Source organism: Trachurus trachurus (assembly GCF_905171665.1).
Source record: "Trachurus trachurus genome assembly, chromosome: 13".
Lineage (NCBI taxonomy): Eukaryota > Metazoa > Chordata > Actinopteri > Carangiformes > Carangidae > Trachurus > Trachurus trachurus.
In genome coordinates, this window is record NC_139892.1 from 16,037,544 (window position 1) to 16,061,002 (window position 23,459).

General features: G+C 41.2%; 3 protein-coding genes across 3 annotated transcripts in view; 1 reads left to right on the top strand and 2 right to left on the bottom strand.

The window, feature by feature from the left end:
• The first annotated feature begins 806 nt into the window (after window positions 1–806).
• Window positions 807–14,393, top strand: bace2 (beta-secretase 2). Its single transcript, XM_083985237.1, has 9 exons — window positions 807–1,388; window positions 5,600–5,688; window positions 6,062–6,278; window positions 8,577–8,708; window positions 10,024–10,158; window positions 10,448–10,549; window positions 10,988–11,137; window positions 11,278–11,446; window positions 12,571–14,393. The coding sequence occupies exons 1-9, from the start codon at window positions 1,095–1,097 to the stop codon at window positions 12,810–12,812; spliced, it is 1,530 nt and encodes a 509-aa protein (XP_083841363.1). The 5' UTR covers window positions 807–1,094; the 3' UTR covers window positions 12,813–14,393.
• A 314-nt stretch (window positions 14,394–14,707) lies between these two features.
• Window positions 14,708–20,203, bottom strand: LOC310996238 (transmembrane protease serine 2-like; the record flags this gene model as incomplete). Its single annotated transcript, XM_083985619.1, has 13 exons — window positions 14,708–14,839; window positions 15,312–15,464; window positions 16,191–16,333; window positions 16,565–16,666; window positions 17,264–17,436; window positions 17,539–17,701; window positions 18,200–18,243; window positions 18,335–18,445; window positions 18,533–18,662; window positions 18,989–19,102; window positions 19,193–19,285; window positions 19,812–19,941; window positions 20,189–20,203. The coding sequence occupies 13 exons, from the start codon at window positions 20,201–20,203 to the stop codon at window positions 14,822–14,824; spliced, it is 1,389 nt and encodes a 462-aa protein (XP_083841745.1). The 3' UTR covers window positions 14,708–14,821.
• Window positions 20,204–20,898: 695 nt separating this feature from the next.
• The window catches only part of atm (ATM serine/threonine kinase), a 30,286-nt gene continuing 27,725 nt past the window's right edge, over window positions 20,899–23,459 (bottom strand). Inside the window, exons 60-63 of the mRNA XM_083985437.1 lie at window positions 22,911–23,025; window positions 22,075–22,138; window positions 21,779–21,921; window positions 20,899–21,583 (exon numbers count right to left, since the gene is read on the bottom strand). Of these exons, the coding sequence (XP_083841563.1) occupies window positions 21,403–21,583; window positions 21,779–21,921; window positions 22,075–22,138; window positions 22,911–23,025 (503 nt within the window). The 3' untranslated portion in view covers window positions 20,899–21,402. The remainder of the gene's footprint in view (window positions 21,584–21,778; window positions 21,922–22,074; window positions 22,139–22,910; window positions 23,026–23,459) is intronic.

Sequence of the window (23,459 nt, forward strand, 5' to 3'; positions counted from 1 at the left end):
AATGGATAGTGCCTTGAAAATACTTCAGCATTTGGCTTTAACATGATGCATGGCCTGCTGTCATGATGAGCTCAAGTGTTTTCAATTCGGGTGGTGATTGGTGAACTTGAATAGCATGACCTCACCATGATAGCTAAGAGCATCCTAAAAATGTCAGGAGAATTTGAATTGGATTTGGTAACATAAACAAATGCAAAAAATGCTCTATCTAAAAAGGTGTTTTTGTTCCTCCACATTGCAACGTGAAGCCTTTCGTGCTGGCTAAGTTAGCTATGACCAAACAAGTTTGACTTCCATGACAAGGCAACCAAAGGCTATGAGGGAAAAGGGTGGAAAATTGGATTTCCACTGTAAAGGCAGACTGAATAAGCGCAGCAAAAACTGTGGAACAATGCGGATTTTTTTCTTTTTTATACACTCATAAAATAATAGATACACACCCTCCAGTGTTATCAGCTCAGCGTGTTCCCATCAGCCCATGCTACAGTGTGGAGATTGGCTGGATTCAGCAGCAGGAAGCGGCGACAACAACACCAACGGATACAACGGTTAAATTTCACAATAAAAGATTATAAACAACACCGACTACAAAACCCTCGGTTTTTCGGGCAATATTAATCTTGTATTATTTTATATTTTATATTTTTATATTATAATATAAAAAAAATACAATTAACTGGTTTCCCGCGTTGTAAAAACAAAACAAATCTGTTGACGCCTCCTTTAATTTGAAGGTGGAACCGGAAGTGGCCCCAGCTACTTTGGGCTACTTGACGGTGGCGGAGGAGGAGTGGATGGAGGCGAAACATCTTGGAGAAGTTTACGGACTGCAGTCAAACAGCAGGTCCAAGTGTCAGATAAACCGTGGTACCATGTCAGTATGTTTGGCTTCTTCTTGACGGCGAAGAGGCAGCTTTTCCACCAGGATGGCGCCGGTTCCCGCAGTATAAGTACAGGCGTTTCCATGATGGCTAAACTGAAAAGTTAAGGAGCTAAAAACAAACTTTGAACATTAAGGAGCTGGATTCTTCTTCTCCAAGACTTTCCCCTGCTGTCACTGTTTTTATAAAAAACAAAACAAAACTAACACCACTATGGCATACACTACTTCGGTTTCGATATGGGCATTTGCTTTTAGTTTATACTTTGGCGTGTCCAAGTGTTACTTTTCCATACCACTGAGAATTTACCCAGGGAAGTACAACGTATCCTCGGATGTGGATTTGACTCCTCTGCGGCGAGTGGCGTTAACCTCGGATGGAAACGGCCTCTCTCTGGCCTCTGATCCGACTGGCACTGTCAACTTTCTGGACATGGTGCAAAACTTGGAGGGAGACTCTGGAAGAGGTTACTACATTGAGATGTCAATTGGCAACCCCAGTCAAACGGTAAAGTATCCTAAATATTGTACTGCTCTGTATGTATATAATAGTCATGTGGTTTTGGTTTGATCTAGGTTATATGATTTGTGAAATTATCAGTTTTTTTTATTATTCTTAATTTTTCAGGTCTTCTTTTTGCAGGAAAGGGTTAAATGTGCCACTTTCTGTTTTCTTTCCTTTCCCTCTTCCCCTCAGTTTGCCTTTTAGTCACTGGATTTTACACAGGTCATGTGTTAAACTCATTCACTGATAGCAGATCTGGTGTGTCTGCTGTGTATGTATGAACAGAGGCCGGTCCGCCCACCATGTGATCCAGATCCACAGAGGAGAGGGGGAGTTGAGTGTTTGAGAGCGGGTTTGGTGTCATTGCTCTCACCTCAGGGCCCTTGTCTACGTATTTGTGCAAGCCTGGATATTTAATCATACTTATCCCAACAGCACAGAGAGGCTTTTGGCCTGTTGCCTTGCATACTTGCATACTGTCACTATTCTTCTTGTAAAAAGAAAATCAACTGTTTCATTCCCAGGCCTGTCGGAGTCCATCAAAGCAGGATAGTATCACACAGCTGTGGGGTGCAGCAGTGAGCAGCTCAAGTCTGTACAGCCATGGGGTCTGTAGGTAGACTAAAAGGCCCACTCACATGTCCCCTCACATGATGCTGCCTGTGAGGACCAGTGTTTCTTACCAGGCAGCTGACAGGGATTATGAGGCTCCCAGGGAGCAAAGAGCAGCCCCAGAAACTGTGCAAAAACAGCACAAGCCACGGTGCAACTAGCAGCATAATTGCTTCCTATTTTCCTCTGGTTGCACAGGAATATGCCTTGCCCGTAATTTATTGTCATCATTTCATACTGCTCGTTATGTTAAGTGCCTTACAAGATCATATTAATGATTAAGGAGGACTAAATGGTCCCGGAAGAGTTAGAAGAGGGATTGTCCCGTCACTATTAAAAATACATGATGCTTCGGGGTGTTGTAGGTTTAAGGCTACACTCAGCCACTGTGTTGTAAGTAGATGTGTTTGAAATGAGGCTTAAACTAAAGGTGAATTATCTCATTAGTATCTCATTGACCTGTTGTTCCTGGGCCTCTCAAGTTAAACAGATCAGAGCATTTAAGACTCTTGGGTGGCACAGCTCAGTTTCTCAGGCTCACAGAGGCTTATCTGTGCTGCCCGCCATGTCACTTTCCCTGTGTCAACCCCCGAGAAGATAATGTTGCAGTGCAGTGCAGCTCCGGTACAACTTTAAAAACCTATAGCTGTACTTTTAGGAGAAGATTAATATCTAACGCCCTAGTGGCACTTCACAGGGGGGAATGCTTCTAAAGTTGTTTAATACTACAGTTTAGTCCAAGCAGCACTTCCTGTGGACATTCAGACAATTGATACACCTGACACGATCATGTATGTGCCAGACGCAAGCTTCTTAATCAACTCTTACAAGAAATGAAATGACAATATTATCCTATAATTTTGTCTTGTGTAATCATCAGGATATTTGCATCATGCTGTATGGACTTTTATTGCTTTACAACAATGTTGAGTGTCAACAGTGTATCGCCTGTTGGTTCCTGCTCGACCGTAACAACATTGGTTTTTAAGTTATCATATAGGGAGAAGCACATAGGCAACTAATGGTGCTAAAGATGACTCAGCACATCAAAGTGTCCAAATAGTGAGAGAGCGTCGGCATGCACAATACCAGGTCCTGGAAACAAGTTCAACTGTATGTAGGGTGGCAGTGTTTTACTGTGGTGACATGTCAAAATGAGAGCTCTTCTATTTCCGTCCTGTGTCAGGTGACCTGCTCTCTACACAGCCCGAGGAGGGTCAAGGAGGAAATGAACAGAGATTTGAATACATTATTGTAAGACTTAATATCATGTAAAATATTTTTTTAAATGGCAGCATCATTGTTATTTTTTTGTCATGTCATGCAAGAATGTATTTTAAATATGTTATTATTTTAAAACTAAATATGAGATGTTCATCATGACCAGTCCTTTAATGTCTTGGGAAAAGCAGGAATTACACTGTACACTACAGGTAGAGGAAATGGTTACACTTCTCAACATTGCTCCTTTTGATAATTCAGCCATAACACTCCTGTACTCTGCTCATAGTTAACAGTGAAGCCTTTGTATGAGCTATTCATGCCAAGAGAGCTCAATCCACTTTGGTTCAGATTGGTTGTGCTCTGCCAAAATGGCCCGTAACGCAATACTATTGAGTTACACTATCAGTATTATTCTAACCGAATGATGATGTGATTACAGGGCCGTGGTGTTAAATGAGGCACTATTCAAATGAGCCACTAATTGCCACATCTGTTAGCATGTGGCACAGCCGGGCTGAGGTGTCGGCTGGAGAGCCTCACATCTGCTAATTGGTACAAACAGGTAGCAGATGCATGTTGCTGCCATGGAGCCACTGCCAATTAGACAGTGAAAGCTCAACCGCAGGCTGCCACACAGCAGCGGGGGGAAGAGATTTTTGCCCGAGGCTCAGTAGCCGAGCTGAGGGAGGATAGTGTGACTGGAGCAGATAGGCAGTGTGGGGATAAGGAAATACCCCTGCTCCCCCTCCCCTCCCCTCCCCTCCACTCCCTCCCTCCCCACAAGGTTCCAGTGTTTTCCAATCTGTCCTGTTTGGCCGGTTCAGGTCCTGTGTGACTGGATTGATGCCATCTGCAAGGCGGCAGAGAGGTTTTTGATGGCACAGTCTCCGTGATGGGACCAGGGCCAGTCCAACGAGGAGGAACTGATAAGCCCACCTCCTGCAGACAAGGCCATCAGGGGCTTCCTGTGCCCGACTGAACTGGTCGATAACACATGCTTGATCGTCTGTAGTTTTTGTATACCTAAGCATGACAATGGGATTTCAGCAATAAGGAATTCATTACTTATTAAGACTTTTTTTTCTCTCAAAGTTATGATGAAAAGATTGACGTGATTTCTGTGAGACTGGCCTTAGTTTTGTCAGACGAAGTTTGAGGAAGTCTTTTTTTTTTTCTTGTTTGCCCCTAGCATTCTTTAACATGTGAAATAATCCACTTCCTGCTGTTCTACTTTGTCAAAAACAAAGGCAGCCACAGAGAAGTAATGCTAGATCAATTGTTGCAGTGACTGTTTGTCCATGCGTGGCTAAGCATTGCTAAATGAAGACTATTAGTATTTTCATAGACTGCATCATGTGACATCATTGAAAAGCCACTGTATAGACCTCTTTGTTGTTGATCCGTCATGTGACTGTGGCCTGTCAGGTTTGTGACCCCCGTCATGGTGAAGAACGTTCGCTAGTAAGTGTTAATGTGGCCGCCACTGCTCAGTTGACAGAAGTCTGCGGGCTAATTAGTCCCCACCACCCCACCCCAGTCGACTTGATGCCTGCAAGTCAACATTTATCTCAACTGCTGTTAGCAGGTCCTCACTGTGCACATGACACACACCAGAATGGCTGCATGGGTCATACACTCATGTCAGTAGCTGGAGGCGATCATGTTTGACTCACAGATCATACATTAGTGGGTAATTATATCAGAGGTGCATGGTGATACATACGTAAGGTACGTGACAAAGCTTTTCACACCAGTTTGGGATCTGTAGAAATGAGTGCGACCTCTGTCAGGTTTTTCCTCTGTACCTGATCCAAGTTGATATGAAATTCCTCCTCAGCCCCATTTGTAAATTACTTGGGACAGTTGATGCTGTAGCTCTGCATTCATCAGCCCAAACCAAAACTCTGATCAGAGGTTTGTAAAACAAAACAAAGTTGTTAAATTCTTCCGGTCAGAAAACATTTTAGCTACAACACTGTCTGCTATGTTGTGGGTGGTTCATTACGGGCAGGTTCGATATGAATCCTTCAGATTGAAACAAAACATTGTGTGATTTGCTGTTCTTTTTTATTTGTTTCCAGATTAATATCTCCGTAATTTCCTTTGTGTGTCAACATCAAGAATTTTACTTTTTATTTTGTCTCTCTCTCTTCCACCTCTTCTGTTCTCTCCTCTTCTAGTTATTAGTGCAGAGATATCATCTTAAAATGTCGCCTCTTATCTTTTCAGAGCTTAAACCTTATTATCAGTATATCCCACTGTGCTTCAGCTGTCTTTTTTTTCTTAACCCTGTGACTCAGGAGCGCTGTAAGGTGGGGTGGGGTCGTTGTAGATATCTGTGATGGTGGTTAAAGCAAACTCTTCCTCCTGTTTTTCAGCTAAACATCCTGGTGGACACAGGGAGCAGTAACTTCGCTGTGGCTGCCGCCCCACACCCGTTCATTACTCACTACTTCAACACTGCACTGTGAGTGGCTGAAGCACTTTGTGTAATCTGATCAAACAAACCCTTGGAAATGAAACGCCCATGTTGACTTTGAGTTTAGTTGTTTTTTGTTTTTCTTTTACCATGTTTGCTCTCCATCACCCACAGTCTTTCACCACACAGGGCAGAATTTATTGGTTGAATGTATCAGTAATTTAGGATTTTTTACAAAAGGAAAACATTCACAATATTTTGTAGTTATTAAATGCTTAATCAGGAATCACATAAAAAGCACTGACTTTGTTTGAAAGTGGTGAAACTGTCCTATAAGGTTTATCCTTACAGTCCTAGAGTCCATATTTGGACTCTTTATTTATCTGTATTCCCACATGTTGGCTTCTTTCCCGCTGCCCAGCTCCACTACCTACGAGAGGACTGGTCGGACTGTTGCTGTCAGGTACACCCAGGGTAACTGGGAAGGTGAACTGGGCGTTGACCTTGTCATCATCCCCAAAGGTCCAAATGGGACCATCACTGTCAACATAGCTGCCATCCTGTCATCTGACGGCTTCTTCCTTCCTGGGGTCAACTGGCAGGGCATCTTGGGACTGGCCTATCCCATGCTGGCACGGGTGAGACAGATCATCTTTAAACTTTTACTACCTTTTATCTAACCCTAACCCTAAGCCTTAGATTGGCCAATTAGAGAGGGGAAAAAAAATCAAATTCCTCTTACACTGATTTCTGCCCGTCGACCAGTGTGATAGTACAGTAAATATCAAAACTGATTCACACTCTGCAAACCATATAAAATGAAGGACAACAAACATCTCTGTGGCCCAGGACTAAAAAAATTCCTCGTTGTTGTATGTGGAATTGTATTTAACTGTGTTTTAGCTACAGTATCCTTGTTTATTAAAAATATTACAAATATAATTATTTTGTAGCCTTGATGTTCTACGACTCATATACTTGCATGTAGACTCTACTCTACTACACAAAATGTATTAGATACAGATTGTCACGAAAGACTTCCATTTTAAAAGTGCTTTGACTCATATTAAAGATACTAGAAATCAGTTGAACCTTATGCCATACAGTCATTTAGTCCTCTCATTACCTTTTTTTTTATATATATTGTATTTTTTTGTATAATTTAGGTTTTTTTGTAGGTTGGTCTTTTGTTGCTGTAGTACTAGAAGCAGAACACTTATATCAGAGTTACTGTGCATTGTTTACATGAGGCATTAGAAAACATGTAAGAAACTCCAGGAGGCAGAGTTGAGGGGAAAATGGAGCATGCAGAGAAAGAAAAATTATATTCTTTATAATATGGGGTTTTATCATGTTGATCGAGCAGTAATGCATCACATCCTGTACCGTCCCACATACTTTTTTTTTTATAGTACTGCATGACTTTTTAGATGAGGATCTTATCTAAGTGTAGTCATTGACATTTCACATGACCGCAGGAAATTTTTTTCGTAATCATGATTTATTTTCAGCAGCCTGAGCTGAATGCATATTGTTTTCAGTTTGTTTGTCTGTCTGTCTCTCCCATTCTCATGGATGTGATATCTTAGTTACACCTTGGAGGAGGTTTGTCAAACTTAGCCCAAACATTCTTTGGGAGTTAAGGATGAACTCATTACATTTTTGTAGCCAATGCTTCGTGGTGACCTCACAAAATGTGGTTTTAGTGGCCAACGGTTTGAGATTTAGGTCAGAGTGGCTTTACAAAACACTTTTAAGCCCTGACTCAAGGCGTCATCGAGAATGAATAGTGACGTGTTACCTGAAACTATTCTCAATGTCGGAGGCAAACAACCACAAAGTGGTAATTCTAGTTTTTTTTTAAAGTTTCAATTTACATCTGTTGCACAAACATGTCACATGCTTATTTCTAACCCTAGTTCCTGCACAGTTACACTTCAGTCAGTAAATCATTCTCCATTTTCAGGAAACACTGTGTTAAGTGTAACAGAGGCACACAACCTAGGTGCTTCTCCCAGTGTCGGCTTTCTTTAACGTGACAATTAAGTGCCAATGGGACACGGATGACGTCAGCGTGAACTGGCACAACACATTCTTTCATTCTATGCAGACTTCGCCAACTGTTGGGATTGATTAAGCAGCAGATATGCTCACACTGACCACTTTGTGCTGCCGGTGTCCCCTGAGTGTTCAGGTTCATCTCGCCTGAGGGCTCTGTGTCATGCGTGACATGATCACACAGCACTGACATGGAAACCTATCTGTGGAGAACAGGAGTGAACATCCTTTTGTCAAGGGGCATACCACAGTCTCATACCAACATAATGTACATAAGTGCATACAGTCATCCAGATTGCATTTGTGGAGGAAATGTAATTTTGGTCAGAGCATTCAGTTGCAGCATTATTAAAAGAAACATTTATTGTATGTAAAACTCTGTACAAACAGCTCCATCTGCCCCACAGCTGTTAACTTTGCATATCTTCAATGATATGAGTGAACTTTTGTCCAGGCACACAGTTCGTGCTGTAAGTGACTGAACATGGATACGTCCTCTGAAATTTCTATAGCATCACGTTCAGTGAATCTATTGCCAACCTGTGTGTTTTTTTTCTTCACCTTTTTTCAATTATTATTTCATTTTTAAAGGATTAGGATCTTTTGTAATCTCTTTTGAAATTGCTGTTAGGATTGAAAACATTTTAGCAAAATCCACCCCAAATGTAGTATTTTTAAACTGTTTTTAAAAAAAAAAACATTATACCTTTTTATATTGTTGACTGAAATCATGGAAAACAGGAGAAAAACTTACTCCAAGAGAAGTAATGTGAACAATCGCACACACTAAAAGCTTTAAATGTGAACATTCAAAGGCCAAAGCTCAAATCAGTTAATAAGCGTTAATGATTACACATCTCTTCCTCTCTCTGTATCAGCCCGACTCATCTGTGGAGCCCTTCTTCAACTCTGTGGTGAAACAGCTGGGGATTCCTGACATCTTTTCCCTCCAGATGTGCGGAGCTGGACTGTCGGCCAGCAGCACGGCAGACCCCGCGGGTGGCAGTCTTGTGAGTAGTCTGGGAATTAGTCTGATCAAACCACTTTTATATTCAGTCTCTGTTCATATAGCACTAAAACAATGAACATTACCTCAAGGTCAAAAGCAAAAACAAATTCCCACAATAATTAAACACTTGGTGACGGTGGTGAAAAAAAAATATTTTGATCGGAAAAAAACAACTGAACCAAACTGGGAGCTGTTTCAACAGGAACGCCTCCCACTTTTCTCTTTAAGATACACTGGTGCCTGACCATTAACAGCTTTGTAGGTGAAGAGGAGGATTTTAAATTCTATTCTGGATTTTATAGAGAGCCAGTGAAGTGAAGTGAACACAGGAGACATATGATCTCTTCCTTGTTTCTGTAAGAACTTGTGCTGCAGCATTATGAATCAGTAGGACATCTCATAATAAAGAATTCAAGTAAAGACCAGTCTGGAGGTGTCTTTTCCTTCACCGTCTTTTTGAGGCAGGACGTGTTTTGTAATTCCTGCCATATTGTGCAGGTGGAAGAGGGCTGCCCTTGAAACGTGTTTTATGTGTGAGGTAAAGGACATGTCCTTGGTTTCTGACTGTTGCACTGCAGGCCATGGTAATGCCATCCAGAGTAATTATATTATATCAGATAATGTATTCTGGAGGTGTTTAGGGCCAAGTGCAATAACCTCAGGTTTGTTAGAATTTAGAAGTAAAACAAAACCTTGTTTTTTTTTAAGACATGCCTGAAGTTTGATCACCTGATTAGTCTCATCCTTATGTTGGATAGTTGCATAGCAATGGGAATTTCAGTTTATATGATTTCTGCCTCTAATTATATTTTTGCTATATATGTCGAGACATATTTAACTCATGCAGTATCAATTTTATGCTTCACTCAGAAATGATTGGGATGTGGTTGAGAGCTCCTCGTCCCAGACTGAATAAAATCCTTCACTAGGGGATCAGACAGAGCAGCCCGATGCATTTTGGAAACATAATAGCTGGTATCGTCCTCGTCAATGTGCTTTCTCCATTGGAAGCCCAGTCTAGTTAGAGTGCAGCTAATTAAGCTAAGACAGTGTCCTGCTGAGAGCAGGTCTGTCGCTGTTATATGAACGGCCTCCGTGCCTCGCTCCCTGCGTCTCCGTCACATGACCCACTGCTACAGACAGATGGATTAGATGGCAGGGTCTGTGTGTGTGTGTTTGTGTGTGTGTGTGTGTGTGTGTGTGTTCATATTTTAAGCCAAATTGTGGATGGATTTGCTTGAGTGTGCTCTTGTTTCATATTTACTGTGTTGTTGTGGTCACACATGGATGAGTGAAGTGTTTTTATTTCTCCTCAGATCATGGGAGGGGTTGAACCAACTCTGTATCGGGGGTCAGTGTGGTACACCCCCATCGTAGAGGAGTGGTACTACCAAGTGGAGGTGTTGAAGCTGGAGGTTGGCGATCAGAATCTGGACCTGGACTGCAGAGAGGTAAAACTTCAAACACTTGCGTCACTTATCTCAAACTGTTGAACATCCCCGTTCCCTCCATTCCATTCTTTAAGGAAGTAATGAGCTGACTGTGTAAAAGGTTACAGCACAGAAAAAAAAACACAGAGCCCGTGGCACTGCGAGGAAATGTAATCCGGTTTGTCTGCTTGTAAAAGAACTTCCTCATTTCACATTCTTTTATTTGTTTCAGCATCTTTCCATAGGAGTCTGTTGAGCTGAGAAAAACCTCCCACTGCACTGCACTTCACTCTTTCTCCCTCTCTTTCAGTACAACACAGATAAAGCTATAGTTGACAGTGGGACGACACTGCTGCGACTTCCTGTCAACGTCTTCAATGCGGTGGTAGAAGCCATCACACGCAGTTCTCTGGTACGCTGCCGTCTCTCCACAGACAATGATGAAACATGTTGTCAGAGCAAAGAGATGCAGGGGAGGATAGTGCACACTCACTGTTCAAGGACGTAGACGCTTTGAGAGGAAGGATCAGGAGTTTTTCTGTTGTATAAATATGTGTGTGTGTATGCCCATGCCCGTTTTTTCTTCCTACTTTACACAATTTTCACCTTTTTTACAACTGCACGCAAAACAGTACTCAAGGTTAATTTGGGCCTGGAAGCAACATTTTCAATTAATGCATCCATATCCTTGCAGATTATTCCCAAGAGGGAAAATAATAGGGAGCAGCAAAAACCTGTTCTGACCTTCTGTTTCTGTATGTTTGTCTTTTGCCTTTCTGTCTCCCTCTGTCTCTGTTTGTCTCCTTTTCTCTATTCCTTTGTCCTTTTTTTCCTCCCCTCTGTGGTTCAGATCCAGGATTTTTCTTCAGGCTTCTGGGATGGCACCAAGCTTGCATGCTGGATGAAGGGCGAGACACCCTGGAGGTTTTTCCCCAAGCTGTCCATCTATCTAAGAGCCACAAACAGCAGCCAGTCCTTCCGTATCACCATCCTGCCTCAGGTGCTTGAATAAACATAAACCCAACAACAAGTCATCCGTTCTCCAAAGTTTCTCTGTAAACTTTAGAGACACACACACATATACACACACACTCAACCAAACCTCATTCTTTTCTGTTTCTGTTATGTGTCATATTGCAGCTCTACATCCAGCCCATCACAGACGTGGACGGCACGCTGGACTGCTTCCGCTTCGGATTGTCAGCGTCCGCTAATGGCCTGGTGATCGGTGCGACGGTTATGGAAGGCTTCTACGTGGTCTTCGACCGAGCTGAGAGGAGACTGGGCTTTGCACTCAGCAACTGTGCAGGTGTGGGTGCGAACAAGACATAAAAGTATAAAACACTACATAGGCCAAGTGTCCAATGTCCATGTTGATATTAAACTGAAAAATGAAACTGAAACATTGGTTTACCACAAATTCTGATGTGGTTTAAAATGTGTTACTCTTGTAGTATATTTAGTTTCCTAATCTCAATACTATCATTTTTGTTAATACAAACACATACTCATATCGTATCAAGTCACGTCATTTTTTTATTTATATGGCACTAAATCACATGAGGTTATCTCAGGGCAGGTAACAGTGAGCAGTCGACTCACCAATTTAAAATTCTTCTGCTTTCTATCTGTTGTTTACAAACCACTCTGGTGTTTGAGGGGAAAAAATAAACTTGCAGAGGAAAGAAATTCCTTGTTTTGTTGCTGCAGCAAATACATTTATCTGAAGAGCTACAGGTTCATCTCTTGTGTCTGTGGCTGATAGAAGAGTATCCCTTCCAGACATGTTGCTGCTTCTTGATGGAAATGCACCCATGTAGTTTAACATGAGAAGAAAACAGTCCAGAAGTCAGTCCATAAAGCACTGTAGATTAATTAATAACCTGTGGAAAAGAAAACACAGTTGGAGGTTTGATTATTCTTTTAGGCTGAGTGAACAGACTGAATATCAAGTCCATCATGACCTAAACAGCAAGGGTTTCACATTAAAACAGTGGTACATGCCTGCAGTTATGTGTAAATATGAGCTTGCCAAGGCTTCCCACTCTCATTAAAGTACAAAGATCACTTTTGTTCTGTATTAAGCAAACAGATGTAGGCTGAAGGTTACGGATTCAGGCTTGTGACAGAGTTGCCAGCTGTAATTCCTGAGCTGGCTGGTAAAATCCAGACAGAAGCAATACTAACTAAGATTTCTGTATGAATATGTTTGAGATAAAATTAGTTTCAGTTTTTCATCATGGCTGAATGAGTAATACTTTGTTCCTTTCTTAAGGGTTACTTATTTCAGTTTTTTATTTTCTGATTGGTTGATATTTATTTGATCTGTGGTGCTGAGTTACCAGGCACTTTATATTTAATTTCTTTACTTGAGATGTGACTCAGCCCGCCGGAACTGACGTCTTCATCTATCTGCTCTGTATCTCTGTGCAGTGAGCGGTGGAGTGGCTCTGTCAGAGATCGCAGGACCCTTCTCGGCAGCGGACGTGGCGGCCGACTGCTCTGCCGGGACGCTGAAGGAGCCCATCATGTGGGTCATCTCCTACGCCCTGATGGCGGTCTGCGCCGTGGTCCTCATCATCCTGTTGCTCCTGCTGGTGCTTCCCTGTCGACACCGAAACCACTCCGGGGAGATAACCGACGAGTCGTCACTGGTCCGCCACCGCATCAAGTGACTGAGAGGAAACGGACGGGCGACCAGGATGAACGAGCAGGTGGACAGCGAGCAGAGCCCGTCCACGGTGGTGGAGAAAGGCGTGAGGCTCAGCCTGGGCCGAACAGTGACACCCGGCTCTGAATGTCTGACTGACTCTAGACTGCACTCCTCAGCCCGGCCCATAGAGGTAGACTCAGACGCATCGGCTGCCTCTAAAAGGGAAAGTCCACCCTGAAAACAGTTCTTACAAACAGCTTTGATTGCATTTATACTCCCAGTTTCCTGTTTACCTTTCTTATTCTCACTGATCAGTCATGTCGTATGCAGACGCTGACATGGAGAAAGACATCCAGCACAGAGACGGAAGAGATTAAAAGCTCATCATGTAGCTACAGGACAGTTTTTACTGATTGGTATGGGTATGATTTGTAGTCTCTCAGTGTTGGCTGCAGCTCTTTAAATCTGTCCAAAGGTAATTTGTGACATGTAGGACATCAGGAACACAAACACCAAGGTGAACCAAACTATGAAACACTTAAGCACAAACAACAACAACAAAGGATCTTGACACGCACCTCAGTAGCACTGACGTATATCAGAACAAGACTATCTAAGGGTGGAGTTTCTTCCTTACAGATAATCACAGGACTGTGTGGGGGAGTCAACAACCACTGGTGCATTCTTGAACAATTGAGACGTTACTGATGTCATTCCCAGGAAAACGGTGTGTTTGTCAACCTCTACGACTGTGCCTTCTACAGCTGATCAAATTAATGTCTGTGTCTATTGAAGTTAAGGGGAAAAGCTGCTCAATCAATCACTGCTAATAGGAATAATATTACACACGTTTACAGTGCCTATAGTGCCCTTAAGTCTCAGTTCACTGCTAGTACAGCTGCACGAACACTTTGAGACTTATTCTGCTGAATTGCACTTTTTTTTTCTGTATGACAATCAAAAGTGTAATATAAAGTTTAAAGACCAATATTTCTGGATCTGGTATGAAATGAAATGTTATGGATCCGTATTAATGTAATTTTACTAATTCTGTATACATCCAAGTTTATATTTAAATTTCTTTGAATGTGATTGTATTATAATTATTATTGATAACAGGAGTATTATTATTGTTATTCCAAATCTTTTCTTTTTGGACAGTAAATGTTCAAAGGTACATATTTATATGTTGTATTTTATACAAATCAAGGACTAAATTCGAAGCCAAATGTGTTTTGAAACTGACGCAACATCACCTGTGGACCACACTTTGCTTTCTCGTTGAAGCTCAGTGACCAGTTAGCAATAAAAAAAATGTAAATGTCATTTTAGAGTCTCCTGACCCAGGGACAGTTCATACGTACAAGCGATAGGATACATGAAACATAGTGTGGAGCTGAGGCTCTGTGCCAAAACCAACCAGGAACTAGTGCCTTTTTGCCTCTGAGCGTCAGCTTTGAGTCACAAGACTCAAGTGACAAAATTTAAAGTTGAAAAATTGTCATATTGTAAGTAAACTTGATTCTTTGAATGTTTGCTTATTTATAGGTGTCTCTTTCTGTGCCAAAATTGTACTTTGTGCTGTAAATAAAACAACCTCTGATCAAATCAATGATGTAAATCATTTTAAATGAATAAACATATTTTGTAGTGAAAGGTTACTCAGGACGAGTCAGTGGGAACAAGTGTGACACAGTTTGACAGTGACATCTTGTGTTGACATTTGGTACTGTATCTCCATTTATTGGCTCAAAGCTGACTATTGACAACATGAAAAATGACACTCATATTTATACAGCCAAAAATAAAAATGTTATAATAAATAAAAATTGTTAAAGAAAATAAAGAAATAATAGTTTACATTAATTTGAGCAAAGTCTGCATCAACAGTGATACATGAGGTTGATACAGAGCGGCAAAGAAGTAAGGATAGTTATGTTATTAATATAGATAGTGATATAAAAACGTGTCACTGCACAGTATAAAAAATATTGTAAACACAGACATCTCAGCTGATCTTTGGTCCAGTCATCAGTCATCTTGATGCTTCTACGAAACAGAAAAACAAACACAGGCCTATTTGTATTTTTTTTTTTTTGCATATGATAAATTTTTTTTTTTTTGTTGCTGAACATTAACCTAAATAGAAAATATGTTTTTGGTCAAACAAAATAAAATTATATGATAATATGAAAGCCTGAACAAGTCAAAACAAAAAAATCTTACATATTATATTATTTCTGTCACTCATTCAATTAATGAATCATTTCAGTGCTTGATAATAAGATAATATTTTAAAGTTATGCTGTAAAGCAAAGGAGACCAATTAAAAAATAATATTAAAATCTACATTCCCGTTTGTCAATTGTCAAATGTTTCAATATATAGCATGAAACTCAAATCACAACATTAAAATCCAAACTTGAATAAATAAAGAGAGATTTCCCTTCAGTTTTACTCTTTGTGGCCTACAAAATGTAACGTCAGCTGTACATGGGGTTTAACTTCGGTGAGTTTCTACCTTCATCTGTTGGTAGATCCAGTTCAGAAAATAGGTGACGTTGCCATAAACGCCTGGTTTGTTCCGCTGAGAACAGTGTTCCCCCAGTATACTGTCCCCAATGAGCCACCATAGCCCGTCGGTCAGAGACACCAGAGGGCCGCCGCTGTCCGCCTGGAAACAATTTCAGCACAAAATGTGGTGAACTTTCATGAACTACACACACTGGAAGTTACATACAGCATTCATCATGAGTCACACTTTCACAATGTCACAGGCGTCGCAATGATCACAGAGTCTGGTTTGGTGAAACTCAAACATTAAATGTTATTCACCCTGTTTCAAAAGCATCTTAGATCTTGAAAGTCAGACATTTGCCATCTCACTGTTCCAACATTACACCCACCGCTGACTCAACTTTACAAACGACATGTTATGAGCGGAGCTGTTTATTTAAAACATGTACAGAACATAGTGCAGGTCTTCTTTGACTGTGCCTCACAGCGAGTTACATAAGAGCATGAAAATGCTTTGAATTCTTTTCACAAACAAACTACTTTTCTGTTGCCGATCTGCCCGACAGTTTTTTTTGCTTATGTAAACACTGGTCTCTGTGAGTATATTGTATATTGATCACTTGATTCTGCATATAAAGACTGTATTTACAGCTAATATTGAAACACATCAGCCCTGGAGGCAGTAGACCAGTGTGGTGGCAGTCACATTGCAGCTGTCTGGCACTCCGCTGTGCAACTAACAAACACCTCATGACATGTGATAATGTGTGTGGGGGGGTGTCATGTCATTAACAATTAACGGAAGTGCTTGTGTTGGTTTAAGTCATTAAATATAATTTTCAGTCTCTGAGAGGAAAAATAAACATTGCACATTTTGTCTTACGTGACACATTCCTGTTCCTGTGTTCATCTCTCGGGCACACAACATGTCCTGGGATATCCTGCCATTGTAGGCCACAGAGCTGTTGCACTCTTCAGTATCTATAAGGGAGACCTGAGCCTCCATCAGGTATGCAGAGCCAGAGTCTGTCAAACAGAAATATCACACACTTCACACTATATAATGATTCATACCTGGATCCTCTCCCGTGCAGTCAGACATTCATTTAGATGTTGTATATGCAGGTAGGTTGATGCAAATGAGTAACAGAATTAACAAAGTCATATATTTTACTGCCATCTAGTGGTAGCATTAATGAAAGACAGCATTGAGACAACCATTGAGACAGGACATCAGTTCACAGCTGGAGCGCTCACCTCCATTTCCTGTGCGACTAAATCGCGTGATCCAGGCTGTCTGATGAGCACTGAGGTTCAGACCAACACTGGGGAGGCACACAGGTCTGATGTTACTGGAAGCTATAGAACAAAACAGGATGGCAATTGTTAATAAGTCTGCAAAAGAAAATTTTGAAAAAGAACAAAAAAAAATGTCTCACAATCTCTGTATTTTATGCATGTATGTTTATTTAACAACTTGGTTTCCACAAAACAGGGGCTTCGGTTCCCACTTTTTTTATTATCATTATTGTCCACCTCAATGATAACAGTAGGAGGAGGCTGAATCTCAGAGAGGCTTAGTTGCTAAGTATGTTAGATATACTATATATGTTATGTTTTATGACAAAAACTACAATCACTTCAGTTTTTTTTATATATTTCAGATGAAAACCTAGGGTTGTTGAGTGTGCTGCTTAGTTATATGTTATACAGTACCAGCTATCTGTAGAGCAGTAGTTCTTAGATATGGCAGATGGATTTTTTTTTTATCATGAGCCATGTGTGCTCTGTTTACTATGTCCTTCATTGTTTAAAAACTTCAATAAAAAGATCTTGATTTAATAAAAAAAGACTACGATAAATGATAAGTCAATAATGACTATTCAGAGATTTGGTCAGAAACAGGACATTCCAGGTCTTTCCATCCCTGTGTGTGTAAAATGTGTCCATAAGCACCCGTGAAGTCCAGAGGTTTGGTCAGTCTCATCATAGCGATGTCGTTCATGCGGGTGATGCTGTTGTAGCCCTCGTGGGCTACGATGCGACTCACAGAATGAGCAGGGTTGAAGAGAGGACCTAAAGGATCCACTATCCCAGCGTACACTGTCCAGCTGCTGGGGCTGGAGGCTCTGGGTGGGAGAGAAGCAGCAGAGGAGAGATTCAGGTGCTGGATCAGAGCAAACCACTGCTCAGTCTGAGGAGAGGAGGAGGAGGGAGGAGTCAGAGCTCACCTGGCCACACAGTGCGCTGCAGTCACTATCCAGTAGGGGGAGAGGATGGCTCCTCCGCAGCGGTGGGAACCTGCAACCTGAAGGCTGACATGCCACGGCCAGGAACTGAGCGAGGCCAGCTGGCCCCCAGAAGCCCTGCTAGAGTTGACCCCTCGGCCACAATCTGAGGACAAGACGGCTGTTAGAGCGGATGCATTTCACGGTTTTCACCTCAATAGCAGGTTGCAAAGTGTAAATACACACAATCTTGTCAGGGTAGAAAATTGTCCTCCTTTTCTTTGATGCAGCATAAAGATATTATAAACCAGAAGTCAAATACACTATCTACACTATACACAACAAATCATCAAGCTTTGCCAGATTAAAAAAGGCTTTTTTAGTTTCTTATCTACTCTGATGGCAACACAGGAACAAAACATGGAAAGGAGAGGACTACAGAAAACACACACACACACACACACACTGCAAATAATTTAATCAAAATCAGACATCAAATCAAATCAAAAACCTTCAGCTGCAGAAAATTATCAACACAAATACAAACTAATATCATACAGTTCAAACCCCACGGCTGCAGGAGAGAAAAAATAAATAGATAAATGATTTCATTACTCCTTCTGTAGTATTTAGAAATTAGATAAATCCAAGTTTAGGAACATACCAGTACACTGAAGAGTCACCACACTGTTGTCGGGACAGGTGTCACTGAGGATGTCAAAATAAAAGACGATAATTAGTTAAAATATAATACAGCATTTGCCTTTTTTTTATTACATTGGTTTACGTGTTCACTTACCTGTGCTCGAGCTGGTGCAGTATGAAAGCCTCGGGGTTGAAGTCAGATTTCACCTTTAAGAATCCATCATGAGAGTCTGTCCTCTGTTGGCCAGAGGTAAAATATGTTCCCCTGTCAAACCACATTATGGTAAGTGCAACTTTTAATCAAAGAAATTAATGAATCTGTCTTTGCTGGGGAAACACCTGAGCGTCTCACCTGCTGTATCCGACCGTCTGGCAGCTCACTCTGCCCTGCTGCTCAGTCCAGCCGTGAGAGCAAACGCTCCTCCAGGTTTTAGCCTCAGTGGAGTAGATTTGGAGGTGGAAGTTGGAGCCGTGCTGCCTCACTGAGGACAAACAGCAAACACAAACTATAACTTGATATTTTGTTTTTAAAAAAGTAAGAGAAAATGGACGTCTGAATTTTCATTTTATCATTACATAACACTATTCACTAATGCCAATAATGGCCTCCCATTTAAAATTATCATTAATTATATATACACTAACAGCAGTATGTATAACGATAAATAACCTTCAATCCTAAGTAAAACTTCACACTGTTTCTTCTGGCTGTAAAAGGTGTGTGCACTGTGTTGTGTGAATAAAAGGTTGAGTGACCAGACTGCAGCGTATTCAGGTGTGTTAGATCCTGGATGATGAGGCTGTTTACCACAGTTGGCTTCATCCTGACCAGCTGGACAGTCTCTCACTCCATCGCACCACTGGGACTCCCACACACAGCTCCCATCACCACACTGGAGCCCATGTGCACACGCTGAGGAAACTTGGACATGGGACATCAGCGTGAATATACAATATGCTGTTTGTGTGTGCTTAAAATGCACTAAGCAGTGGGGGTGAGTCATGCACTCACAGTAATAAGCCAGGAGGATTCCCACAACCAGCAGGAGCAGCAGCAGAGAGATGACAGCAGCCACCGTGAACTTCACACACCTCTGTTTTGCATCTAATAAAACACATAAATGATAAATAAATAAATGATAAATGATTCTGATGAATGAATCTTCTCATGTTCCTTTCTCACATGTGGATTAAAAGAAGTAAAAAACTGTATGTAATAATGATTATGTAACAATTAGAAAAACTCAAGACATGCAGAAGATACAACATCACTAATCTAGTCATGTATAGGACAATGACCGACACATTATGCACAGTTTTAATTTACCTCAGTTACACTGTATATATAGTTAATAACCTTTAAACTTAATTTGCCATTTACAGAATATTTTATACCTACAGTACATTTTTAGTTTAACAGATATTCCTCATGGGTCTTGTCACATCTTAAAACTAAAAAAGAAAAGAAGTAAATCAGTAAAATCTAAGTGTATGTTTATAGCTATTCTAGTGTAATTAATGAAACTCTTTCATCTTCCCTGAGAAAACAGTGCAATTCAAAGCCTGTAAAATGCTCCTGTTTGGACAGTTTTGTTAAAACCACAAGAAGAAAAGAGTCTGAACTACTGTACCTTTTTTCCCGGGGACGGAGACACTGATCTCAGGTGGAGGGTTTGGCTCCAGATGGTGAACGTACTGGGGCTTCAAATCAGATCTGGTGGGTGGAGGAGGAGGTTTCCACTCTCCATCTGAGTTCAGATACTGTTGAGTAAAGTATAGTGATGGTGAGTGTAATTTAAACACACGGCTGCTGGAAATGTCTTTAAATGAAGTCAGGTCAAGTTATTCTGTTTTCCTAAGAAACTAAAGAAAAAGCGAGATTATCCAATATTTCAAATGCAAAATGAGACACATTTTAAGCACTTGCATGTTTGCAATGGCATTATTTTTTACAGCATAAATGAGTTACTCCACATGTATTTTTCCATTTTAAGATGGTAGTACTAACCGGATTGGTGGTCATTTTGAGTTTAACCGACAAAATCCTTTGTTCACTAATGGATGCAGAACAAAAATGTCCTGATATAATTTAAAAAAAAACTATTTCTCCCCGAAATAATCAAGTTGGTTTCACGATTCCAGTCCTAGAGTAAAAATTTTCACAACTCTGCTGTGTGGAAAGACACAGTTCAAACCACTGTCATCTTCTCACTGATCTTCTGTCTCCTCGTGCTCACACCACAGTGACCACACACAGGGCTGCACGGTCGTCTGAGTGCCCACTCCTCACACTACATCGGCATCAGTTTGAAGTTTCCCTCCTGAGCATACAACAATCACAATGAGGACAAGTCACTTTAGTCCAAACATCTCGTGGCTGTTATCTACTGAACTGTCAGAGTGGTGACTGAGCACCTTTATATCAGTACGCAATGGAAAGCTACGACTTTACGCGATGAATACCGGTACACAGGCAAACATATTAAGTATCAATACTTGAGAGTTAATGAGTGACAGAAAATGCAGACACCACAGTTGTATCTGTAAATTTGTAATACATTACCCATCAGGTAAAGTACAACTGATATAAACAGAGGAAACAAATTTAAGGTTGTCTACATGCAGTACAGACTAAAAAATCATTAATCTAATGGCAAAAGAACTGAACTCTGAGTGCTAACAAACAGCTAGACCTCTGCTCCATAAAGGAATCCAATGGTATGTCAAGTGCACTTTATTGAAAGGCGTCTCAAACATTCATAAAGCAGTTTTCATGAGTGCTTTCATCCATCAATCATATCCAACTGAGCAAAAACACAAAAACAGTATGCCCTTTACAGCGAACATATCAGGATGCCACAGCTCCTTGGTCTCTTCACAATTGTCAGTTTATAAATGGTGCAGCAAAAGAAGGAAGATCTCGTTTTTTTCTGTTAAAGTGCAAAGGTCTGCAGAAGAACGAGGATTGAGAAAAAGACAATACAGGGTCAACTGATTGGTTCCTGCTTCTTGTGAACTTCATATTTTCATATACTAAAAGGTCCTTGATGTTGTAGTGTCCGTCACCACATAGACGTCTTCAACAGTAGAGAAAAGCAGCAGGGTTTCTTTGGGTGGGATGGGGCTAATATCTGGAATTTGATTTGCAACTGGCTTATTATACATTCAACTCTACAGAATGTGTCCACTATTTATTTGGTCCGAGCGCAGCTCCTCTCAGGTCTACACCCAGGCCTGCCAGCCTGGGAAGAGTCTGCTGAGGTTTTTGGGGTCCATGGCTTGTTGTATGAGCAGGTTGACCTGCCCCCCCACACTGACCACCGTGCCCTCCTCCACCCCCTTCAGCTTCTCCTGCAGCCGCAGCAGCACCCGCTCCGCCACCTTGTTGAAGCTCTGACTGTCGCTGCAAGAGAAAGAGCATTAGAAGATGAGACAGAGAAAAGATGGAGACTCGACTAAATAACAAATCTGAAGAAGCTCTCACAATTAAAGAATTTAAGATCTGCTTAACTGCTAAATTTCTGACAAAGATGCCAGTTTACATTCATGTTCAGTTCTGTTCAGACACACAAACAAACATCCTCAGTCATTAAATCACCTGCATTTACGGTGGTTGACCAGGTCATCTCCGTTCATAGTGGAGCTCAGTGTTGCGTTGAGCTCCTGCTGCTCATCGTGCTGCAGGTAAAAGGCCTTCAGAGGGTTCATGGTCCAGTCAAACAGAGGGTCGTACAGCAGCACCTGTTTCACACATGAACCGGCACATGAACGTACAGCAACGTGCAGAGGCAAAGAGCGCACAGGGTTTAAGGAAAGAAATGACATATACAGTAAGAAGTGTTGTGGCGTGTCTGCATGTTTGTGTGTGTGGATATGACTGTCCCATGTTCGCACCTCTACAATGGTCAGCAGAGCTTCTTGAGAGCTTCTCATCACCTCCATGGTCTTCTCACAACATCTGATCAGAGAAAACATGTGAAAAAGGGACAAGACTCATTAGCTTTGCAAAACTTTAAGTCAGAGTTGCAGTGTTGAAAATAACAAAACACAAACAAAAACACCCGAAAAACTTGATTTTCCCTCCGTAGTAAAATTTAAGAGCAATGGCTGACTGGAAGGCAGGAAATCAGTCTTAAAATGTAAAGTTGTGTCCAAACATAGAGAGAGAATCAATATTGTCTAATTAATATCGTATTCTGGTTGTCTATTTGTTGTGTTACTGTGTGTCTAATTCTCAGTGATGCCTTGACCGAACTTTTTCCACATTTGGCACAAATATTCAGTAGGACTCGAGGATGAACTGATTACATTTTGTGAATGCAATATCTCCATAACACCTTGAGGGATTTCGGACAAACATTCACATTGACTCCGAGACAAGTTCATAAGATTTTAGTGACTAAAGGTCAAAGGTGACAAGTCAGTGTCATGGTGAATTTGAAAAACATGGTTTTGGCCTTGGGAACAGAACATCTTGAGAACCCCCTACTCCCTTTAAATTTGGCACAAATGTTCACTTGGACTGATTCGATTTTGGTGGTCACAGATCAAAGGTCAGTGCTGCTTTTTTAGCCTTTTTAGCCTTTCTTTTAGTAATTATGAGAAGATTTCACACAAATGGATGGAAACTAGTCCGAGTGGCAGAGACTAACAGCCAAGGCAGTGATTCTAGCTCCATTAGTCTTGGTTTATCAACTATTTAATGACATATTTCCCATCAGGCTCTTCACCTCCTAAAAACCCCTTCCACTCCAGTGATGCCCATCCCATCTACGATGTCTCTAGAGAGCCTGAAGGGCACAGTCTCTGGTGTGGGCAGGATCTTCCCCTGCTCAAAGGCCACACCTGAAGGTTCAGAGCATGAAACCAAAACAGAGGTTAGGACACATGTTATATCATGTTACATCACGTATTGATCTTTGGATTTAGAGCTTTAAAGAGGTGAATTGTATTGCAAGAGTTAAGCAGTTTAAATACATATTTCCTGTTAAAGCAGAAGTGAGTGATATATTTGTGTTAATATAAGTCTTAAATAGTTCTATCTTCCGACAGCAATCACTTACATAGAGTGTTTGGACTGAAACACGGGTCTCTCAGTCCCTCTGCTCTGCTCTGAGCCGAAGAGAAAACATTTATCGTATCCTACAGTTTTTATCCAATGAGGAGAGAGAACGGCATGCAGGGCTGTGTGTGCAGCCAAGGAACGCCGTGAATGTGGTGACGTAGGGACGAGGACTGTTATGGTGCGTTCAAGGAAACTCGTATTTTTCCGACCGTGA

Bases quoted from the DNA above. Each gene is read 5' to 3' on its own strand.
- bace2 (XM_083985237.1), top strand. From the start codon at position 1,095: ATGGCATACACTACTTCGGTTTCGATATGGGCATTTGCTTTTAGTTTA. The intron at 1,389-5,599 runs GTAAAGTATCCT...CCTGTTTTTCAG, and splicing joins TTGGCAACCCCAGTCAAACG to CTAAACATCCTGGTGGACAC. The intron at 8,709-10,023 runs GTGAGTAGTCTG...ATTTCTCCTCAG, and splicing joins ACCCCGCGGGTGGCAGTCTT to ATCATGGGAGGGGTTGAACC.